Source organism: Chroicocephalus ridibundus, chromosome 2, assembly GCF_963924245.1.
Source record: "Chroicocephalus ridibundus chromosome 2, bChrRid1.1, whole genome shotgun sequence".
NCBI lineage: Eukaryota > Metazoa > Chordata > Aves > Charadriiformes > Laridae > Chroicocephalus > Chroicocephalus ridibundus.
In genome coordinates, this window is record NC_086285.1 from 11,598,710 (window position 1) to 11,608,371 (window position 9,662).

Below are 9,662 nucleotides of genomic sequence, written 5' to 3' on the forward strand. Positions count from 1 at the left end.
ACAAGACACCAGGAAGTTGTACTGAAGTCAGCTGGATTCACAGAGGCAGACAGAACCTAATAGAAAAACATGCAGATTCCATACGAGACTCCATGGGAGAAACGACTGTAGTAGGTGAGCAACAGAAACTAGGAAACACCACTAGAGCTGAAGGGACAGTGAGATTAGCTCAAATAAAATAACATCATAATGAAATAAAATGTGACTATGCTGTACTGCAGTCATCCTAACTCTCGTAGTATCAAGAAAAGGGTGGTCTCTCCAAGCTTCTCTCCCCTTTTCTCTCTCTTACTTTTTCTAGGAGATGTTTAATAGCAGAAATCTGGTAATAGTATCTGATTCATGAGATGCTATTTCTTTAAACGGCAATACTTAATTAATTAAGCTGTGATCATGGACCCAGAACCTAGGACCCGGAGTTAGGACTGAGAACCTGGTTGTTCTGCAGTCTCCTTGTGGAAAAGCCACTTGTGCGGCTTTTACAGACACAGCATAATATCCATAAGCATGACAGCAGGAGCCGTTATGAAAACTCACGAAAATCTGTCTCTTCTCCAAATGTCTCATTTCACCATCTACAACATCAGAACCTTAATTCCTTTTCCCCATCTTTTCTCTATATTGACTATTGAAATTATAGGTTTCCAGGGAAGATTTTTTTTTTCTTTTTAAAGTGAATTTGTACAGATCCTTAACATAAATTAGGATTTCTAGAACTTATAATAGAAAGTTCAGCCTTACATTGAAGATATGTGCTTTGTTATGTATTATCTACTTTCCAGATAACTCCCATGTAAAATAAAGTCCCATGTATACATAATGTTTTTAATTGCATTTTCGTTTCATGTAACAGATTTTGAATATTATTTTTTTTTTCCAATTGCAAACATTCGGTAACTGAGAGTAGATCTCCTACTCATCAAAAAGTATTATAATTACTGGGTCTTGGAAAGGTAGGTTCCAATAAATGGGCATGTTAACTAAAAGAGGGGTAAATGAATGCAGCTACTACAATTAAGAATTAAGAAACCTGCCGAGTAAGTGACTTCTCTCTCTCATACTTAGGAAAGAAGTGCAGATTTCTCAGTATCGGTGATCTAATTGCCAAGGTTACTTTGAGACCATAACTTTGTTAGTACCCAAAGGTAACACATTACTTTTCAAACCCAGGACACATGTCAAATTGTAATATACTTTGTTCTAATACCCTGGTTTCATTCAGATGTACTTTGCCAAGCTACAGAGGGTTCAAGACTGTGTGGCACTGACCACGTCCCAAAACACATCAAGAACCCCAAAACGGATTTTGAGGGCACTCACCACCTTTCAGGGCTGGTGCTCATCCATCTTTCCCTCCGCTTTACCAAGGGTGGGTTATCCTTTGTAACCACTGACCACAGAACCCTGTGCGCTGTGCTGGGCATTAGCTGGAAATTAGTTAGTTAGCTGGAAATCCAGCTGAGGAGTCTCTCTGCTGTTTTAGTGGCTTTACAACTTTAAGGCATCCAGAACAGCAGTTTGGAAAAACATTTCTTCTGAGAAGCACAAGTCGGTTTGCCGACCTTTGGTGGAAATGATCTGTTATTTTAAATTTACAGTAACAAAAAAAGGAAAGATTTAGAGGGCAGCTTTTTTATTTTTCATAAATCACGTTTCCAGCAACGTTATAGACTTTTACAAACAACTGAAGAAACACTTAAACATATAAAGATGTTAAAAGCAGACGCCTTAAATTTGAAGACTTTAATATTCTGAATGCTTTGTGCTTTGTTATCCGGTTGCACGTATTAAAGGGGAATTAATCATGCGGGTTTCTCCCCATGCGATGACTGATAACCACCCTCCAGCCCGTACCACGGCAGTGCCCTCGGAAAACTCTTGGCGAACCAGCGGTGGCCACCGGCTGCCGGGGAAAGCCGAGATAGCGGGGAACGACTCACTCGCCCGACGCCGGCTCCGCCGGGGTCTGGGACCGGGCCGGGCCCGCGCTGCCCCGCCGGGGCGGAGCCGTCCCGGCCCCCGAGGAGCGCCCGGGGGTGCGGGGAGGCGCCCCCCGGGGAGCCCGGCCCAGCAGCGGCGGCGCGGAGAGGGGCTGGGGGTCCCGGCGGGGGCAGGAGCCCCCTCCTCTGCCCGATCCCCGCCCGGGGATGCCCGGTGAGGGCGAGCGGCGGCAGTCGCTTGTCTCCCGAAGTGAGTGCCGCGGGACCGGAGTCTCCGCACCTGCTACGGCTGCCGCCGAGCCCGCTCCGGCGGAGCCGTGAGGGAACCGCCAGCCCGTGGAGGGGCCCGCGCTGTCACCTCAGCAACGGGAAAAGCCAGAGGGGTCCCCCCCGCCCGGGGCCGGGGGTGAGCGCGGGGTGACTTACCCGCCCCAGGCTCCAGCAGAGGGAGAGGAGGAGGACCGGCAGGTTCCTCATGCCCGCCGAGAGCGGGGGCCGGCGGGCTCCGCTGCCCGGCGCCGCTCCGCGGGCCCCTTCCGAAGGCGGCGAGGAGGAGCCGGGTCCCGCCGCGGCACCATAGGGCCCGGGGGCCGCTGCTGGGGCGCCCAGCCGAGCCCCCCGCCCCGCGGGCGGCCGCCGCCCTGCGGCTCTCGGCGCCTCCCGCACCTTCCCCCGGCCGCCTCCCGCTCCGGCGGCCGTCAGCTCCCGGCCCGACTGAGAGCCTGCCCGCTGCCGCCTCTCTGCGCTCAGCTCCTCCTCTAGACCCCGGCTCTCTTCTCTCCCGTTTCTCCTCAGCCCCTCTCCTCGGCTGCCTTTTCTCCTCCTCCCTCTCCCTGCCGCCGTCGCTCCCCCCCGTAAGAGGTGCGAGTCGTTCCCCTCAGCCGGGACGCCCCCTCGCCCATCCCGGCCACCCGCAGGTGCTCCCCCGCCATGCCGGGCTCCTGCCGGGCTGTGGACGGCGTTTACCCTGCCCTGCCTGCCCCGGGGTGGCGGGGGAGTCCCCTGTTCTCGCACACAACACGTGCAGAGGGCCCGGGTGCCCGTCCCGACAGCGTCCCGGTGTCAGTACTGGGATGCCTTTTGCCCGTGAAACCATTAGGATGACAACCGAGCACGGTCCCCCCCACCCACGAAAACTCGCACACAGATGTGGGGGAAGAGAAGGGATCCCTGTCAAGGTCAGTCTTATCGCTGAGCAGATCAGCAACAGTATTACAAAATCTTTCTTCCCCCCAAGCTGGTGTTTTTTTGAGGTCTCAGTGGAGGACCAACAGTCTAAGGCAACTCCATATTATTGCCTGGCAGTTTACACCAGGCGTGGATCTTGGTTTTGCTTCACAAGGCATATAAAATATGTAATTAAGTGACATTTATGTTAGCTTGTACCTTTGTTATAGAAAAAGCAGAGTTTATATGCTGGCTTTTAGCTGAGAATGAGAATAAACTAGCGTCGTCTTTACACTGTCTTTACACTGTGCGGTAATTTAAGTACTATACATTAAAAGGGACTGAGCAGGCAACATAAGACTCCCCTAAATAGCCTTATGCCACCCAAAATAACAAGCTATAAGCAAAAACAATGACACTTTTAGGAAAAAGCTGAAGAGAATTTTCAAATTTTTTAATGCATTTGCAAAAATTCTTCTAATATATTGAGAAGAAAGACCCGATTATAACCTCTGTGAGATCATTAAAAAGAAATACAACAAACTGTAATGAGCAGTATTATAACCTGCATGCTGAGAGCAGAGGGAAACATTAATGTAGAAAGAAAAACATATTTTCATTGTAACAGAAAATAGTACCCCTTTGGATTGACTTTGATTTTTATCTGACAGGTGGACCGAAATGCCAAATTGCACCTACTCCTAAAAGAGCTGGGTTGTGGAAGAACGTGGTTACGCCACAAGCTCTGAGATTCCCAGGCAGACTCTCGTGTCAAACCTTTTGGAAATGGAGAATTGCACAGTGCAGCCCCCCCAGATTGCTGAGACCAGTGTCCAGGGTTCCTCTTCGGACTCCTGGATATTCACACATGCAGGCTGGGGGTGCTCTTAGCAATCTCCTGAGAGCTCTAGGTCTTTGCAAAATAACAATCTCAAAACCATGTCTCTAATCTTATATTCTACAGGAATCTGACGTCTTATCATTATTGCAAGGCTTTGGAAAAATTCTTTCTCTCTTCTCTCTCTTTAGAAGTGATTTCTTGCACTTTATGATGACTTGCGTCCCCCTAAGAAAGAAATCTTTAAATCCAGTCGCTCACATGAGTGAAATTGAGACCTGTCAAGGCTCTTTAGGTGCTTCAGCAGTAAACCCAACAGCGGTCCCTTCGCAGAGGAGCTGCCAGGCAGACTGTCCACAGCCAGACTGCCCCAGCAGCCGAGGACACAAGAATTGCCAGACACCAAAACCCAGTGTTTGATTCTTTGAGCAAATGATTCATTAGGCTGTTGAAGCTGAGTAGCCTGGGAAACTAATTAAGAAATTAGTGTTAACATTTTGTGTAGAAACAGTCTTGGGAACTGCCATCATTCTTCCTTCTGTGGAATGACAGAAACTAGTATCTTGGGTAGTAGGCAGTCCACATATCCCACGACTGGCAGAGAAGTTTTGTATTTGTTCTATCAGAAGATTGTCCAGAGTCAGATTTTTGTGATGTTTTGTCCTTAATGAATCAGTATTTTAAGGAGAAATAAATAATCAACAGTTATTTCTCAACCATTTCTTCTGTCACTGTTCCCAGTGACTCTTTGACATGAAAGAGATACAAGATGAAATCAATGCATCAAATACTAATATTTTTGTTTAGATATAGCTAAGTGCTTTTGTTTTGCCTGAAGGGAATACAAATTATTGATGGTTGAAGCCCAGAAAACATGGTTCAAATTCTTTTCACTAAAACACAGTACAGTTCAGTGCCCTGTTACAGCAGACGTAGAGGGAAAAAAAAGAATGAGAATGGAACTAAAAGAGTTGATATAGAGAGATAGATATGAATGAGACTGATAGTCTTATGCAGCAAAGAATGCGTAGGGATGTGAAGGAACAAAGGAGTGATATAGATTTAGACAGTCAGTGTAGATTTGGTGCCATTTCCATGAATGTCAAATTCAAAGAAAAGAACAAAGAGAGAGATTTTGGGGAGATATCCATGAGTACAGAAGGAAGGACTGCACAGACATGGGGGAAAAGGATGGAGTCCAAACATGAGGGGAAATTTCATCCCTTCTTCACAATACAGGTGGTAGAAAAGTAAATGCAGTTTGATTGAAATAGATATTGTGAATCAGCAGAGCCTGGGTGTTACAGAGAGGGCAGTAAAAGTGGAAATGGAAAGTTCAGGGCCAGGTAATGGACCTAGCGGCAAGCAGTGCCAAGGTAGTGCTAGTCCTCTCCTCCTGTGGCACGTGCAGGAGCCAAAACGTTTGCTGCAACTCCAGCTGTTGGAAAAATCTGCCTACCAAGGAAAGGTACATGCCAGTAGAGGTATAAGTAACAAGTGCCTTCTGTCTGGCCGTCTGTCTCTTCGGAGTCCTCTGATACACGGTGTTAGCGATAAGTAGCTGATGTGATTTTGGTCAGGCCCATGAGGAAGAAGCTTTCCATACTGAAGCAATAACATCAGTCCCCGTTGAGCTGAATCCTTATTTAATTTGTTTGTGGAATTCAAGATGTTTTGACAATTCGTATTCTATCCACAAGTCATGTTTTTGTCATGTATAAAGACTAAAAAAACATTGCTTTCATTGTTTAAAAGGAGTTTTTCTTTTGTTCAGTCATAAAACAATTATTGTTTACACAATGCATGGTGTATAGTTGCCAGAAATGCCCGAACCGCATGAAAAACTTATACGGATTTCTCTCAAATGACGTGTACAGGCCATCTTGGACAACGTGTCTCTTTCAAGCGTGACTGTCTCTTGAGCTACTCAAGCTATTTCACGTTTTGAGTCCTGCTTCCAAGACTGCAGAGAGGTTTTTTGCTTTCACTTTATGTAGAACACTGTACTAAGTCTCATTACAAAAGGGATGCTCTTCCTAAGTCTTCACACTTAGCAAAGACAGTAGGTGTTCGTCAGATATTCCTAAATCTCCCAAGGCACTCTCTACTTTCATCCTGCATTTTGTTAGGCTTTTTTTTTCTGCAATCCAAATACTTACAGGAAGGTTTTATCAGCCATGGAAATAGATGTTAGAGAGGGTTGCCAAGAAAAAGGAACTGTGACTTTAATGAACGTGCTATTTGGACCTTTTATATCAGACAAGATTAAAGGTCCCCAAAATTTTAGCATCAGTAACTGCTGACATACATGATCTTATTTATTGAGCCTCTTTCAGTGATCAGATGGAAGCACAACAACGAAGGTGCCAGGCCTGAGTGGGGCAAACGACATGTGTCTTGCTCATGACAATGGGAATTCAGACCTTGGCCAGGCTCCAGGGGACATCTGGCTACACCACCATCCTGTGAGAAGCAGCACAGTGTTGCTACTCTGCAGCAGTTGACCCTCCGGCACCAAATGTTGTAGTAGCTGCAGTAAGAGGAGAAAGTGAAATGCAGATTCTCTGAATACACAAAAGAAACTCATCAATGTATTTTATCTGCAGCTCCAGCAGGTGTTCAAAAAGTCCTAGTTATTTCGAACTTTTGCTGTCGTCTTTGTTTACATAATGTCTTGAACCCTGTGCTTCTTTCTTAAACAAAGAAGCAATACCATGCAAAGGGAGTTTTGTAAGGAAAGGCTGTCCTTAAGTGTCACCTCAGCTTTTGCACTCTTCCATTTCAGCATCCCCAACAGTGCCCTGCTATCTCTAGGTATGAAGAGGAGCTTCATGCCGTAGCGGAGAGCATATCTGCCAGTGATGATGCTCAAACTGCTCCACAAATGGCTTTGTTGCAGTGGCCTGCAACATCGCGGCTCACCAACATCATCATCCCAAATGCATCTGAACAACACGTATTCCTAACCAACAACATAGTGATGTGAAGGACTCTTCAGAGTGGTCTTTCTGCAATGTGCAAGTAGCTTGGCTACTCAAACATATGTTTCTGCAGATTAGAAACACAAAGGAATTCTATAAAAACAAAGAGACTTAGAGACTTTTTTTTTTGTATGTTAAGGTCGGAATTCACAGACTTTTAAAGGGCTTGATTAAGGACATGTCTGTAACTGTGATGTCTTCCCTCAGGATGTGGCACAGGGACATCGTTCACCAAAGACACAGAGTGTAGTCTGTAATACTTAGTGTAAAGTATTCAATTTTTTCCTCTCTCCCTCAAATTTATAAGACTCACAGGTCTTTTGTAATTTCAAAAGAGTGAGAGAAGTGCCTTCAGTGTAATGAACCTTTCCAATTTCTTGGCCAATTTTTCATATTTCCATTTTAGATACGTCCTTTCATTAATACTTGTTGAAGACATTAAATTAATAGGTATTCTGTTACATTCACATGTATAGATTAAGTAGAATCTGATCTTTTAAATTTACAGCATCAATATAAAATAAATAATTTGGGTATCTGGCATAATGGAAAATACTTGGCTAATGTCATTTTAGCTATCATTTACTACAAAGCTCCAGGTTTGATCAGTGATTTTTGAGTCTTTCACTGGACATGAAGAAATCAAATCTTTTTATTCTGAAAATTTGTAGTCTTTTTTAGTCTGATACAATGAGAGGAAAATTGTCCCCATTAGTTTTAGGGATTTTGTAATGGTTAGTTATTATGATGATAATTTCTTCTTGGTACAATTTAAAGTAAAGGATAGACTTTGCCACAAAACTCTAGAGGCAAAACTCAAAAACTGCAGAAAAAATGAACTGAACAAGAAAAATTAACAGGCAAGGCTGTGGAAAGGTAGAGAAGAGTAAATGCAGAAGAGTAGACAAATGAAAAATAGAATAAAATAGAAGTAGTATTTATGAAGAGGTGTCAGTACCAGCTTAATCCAATACTTTTCTTTACTAAGACATATTTCCTACACAACAAAGACATCAGATTTGTTCTAGACAGCTGTCAGTAAAGTATTTGATACAGTGCTGTAGAAATTGCTAGTTAAAATTGAAATGGTGGAGCTTAGTGAATATTTTATTTGGCCAAAAGGTGGTTAAATGAACCTGACAAATAATGCTGATATGTAAATAAGAGCATAAAGGGAAATAACAGTAAAGTTCCTCAGAGATCAGGCTGGGGCCCTATTTTATTATATTTAGTAATTGTTTTCATTTTTGACAAAACAAAATTTTCTAAGAAGTCAAGGTGTTGTCAACAGTAAGCAGTATCTGGATAACTTAGAGAACTGGATCAACTGAAAATCAAGCACAAGAAAAAAGTTGAAAATTTAATAAAGCGAAGTGGAAGGTCATGTACTAACGAACAACAAACGTTTCCACCATAAGCTAAAAGGCAATAGCAGGAAGTCCTGTGTGTACAAGTCAGTGTGTGGTAAATATGAGTATTAATGTGACATGGCTGTGAAAAATAAATGTGATCTTAGGACATATGGGAGAGATACTTGCTGTAGAGTTAGAAAAGTAATGAGGCTAGGTAACACGCAAAGGGCTGGTCAGGTCTTATTGGGAGCGTTGAATATAAATTTAGCAATCCGCAGTCAAGAGAGATGAATCCAGAAGATGCACGGCAAATAAATGAAGACCTAAGGATTTTAGAGAATGCTTGGTTTGGTAGCCTGATAAAATATAAGCTGAGATTAAATATGTCACCAGGAAAGGAACTGTGTAAACTAAAGAAAATCTGGCAGAATAACAGGTGAATTAACCTAGGTGAGAGTAATTGCATAGTCTGATTCCAGGTGGCTGTTCTGGACAAATATTTTAACAGTGAGGGCAACGAAAGGAATTGCTTTTCAAGATAGAACTTGTTCAGCCAGTGAAGAGGATTTTATAGTCCTGCACCTGGGTCAAGGCAATCCCAAACATGGATACAGGGTAGCCAATGAGTTGACTGAGAGTAGCCCTGAGGAGAAAGACTTGGGGGTATTGGTAGATAAAGAACTGAATATGAGCCAGCAATGTGCGCTTGCAGCCCACAAAGCCAATCTCATCCTGGGCTGCATCAAAAGAATCATGGCTGGTAGGTCAAGGGAAGTGATTCTCTCCTTCTGCTCCACTCTCAAGAGACTGGAGTTCTGTGTCCAGCTCTGGAGCCTCCAACATAAGAAAGACATGGCTCAAGTGAGTTCAGAGCAGGGCCATGTAGAGCCCCCCTCTCCAGGGGCCTGGAGCACCTCGTGTGTGAGGACAGGCTGAGTGAGCTGGGGATGTTCAGCCTGGAGAAAAGAAGGCGCCGGGGAGACCTTACAGCAGCCTTCCAGTACCTAAAGGGGTCTTACAGGAAAGCTGGGGAGGGACTCTTCATCAGCGAGTGTAGCGATAGAACGAGAGGTAAGAGTTTTAAATTGAAAGAAGGGAGATTTAGGTTGGATATTATGAAGAAATTCTTAAATGTCAGGGTGGTGAGACACTGGAACAGGCTGCCCAGAGAAGTTGTGAGTGCCCCATCCTTGGAAGCGTCCAAGGCCAGGCTGGATGGGGCTTTGAGCAACCTGGTCTAGTGGGAGGTGTCCTTGCCCATGGCAGGGGGTTGGAACTACATGATCTTTAAGGTCCCTTCCAACCTGAACCATTCTGTGATTCTATAATGTAGCTCTGTGCACCAATATTAGACCAGGCTTTTCTAGAGGTCTTTTCCAAGCCC

The 9,662-nt window shown here is 44.5% G+C and overlaps 1 protein-coding gene across 1 annotated transcript in view; it reads right to left on the minus strand.

Annotated features, from left to right (window-relative positions):
- VIPR2 (vasoactive intestinal peptide receptor 2) overlaps positions 1 to 2,704 on the minus strand; it is a 65,224-nt gene extending 62,520 nt beyond the window's left edge. The window contains exon 1 of the mRNA XM_063324431.1: positions 2,367 to 2,704. Coding sequence (XP_063180501.1) covers positions 2,367 to 2,417 — 51 coding nt within the window. The 5' untranslated portion in view covers positions 2,418 to 2,704. The remainder of the gene's footprint in view (positions 1 to 2,366) is intronic.
- Positions 2,705 to 9,662: the final 6,958 nt, after the last annotated feature.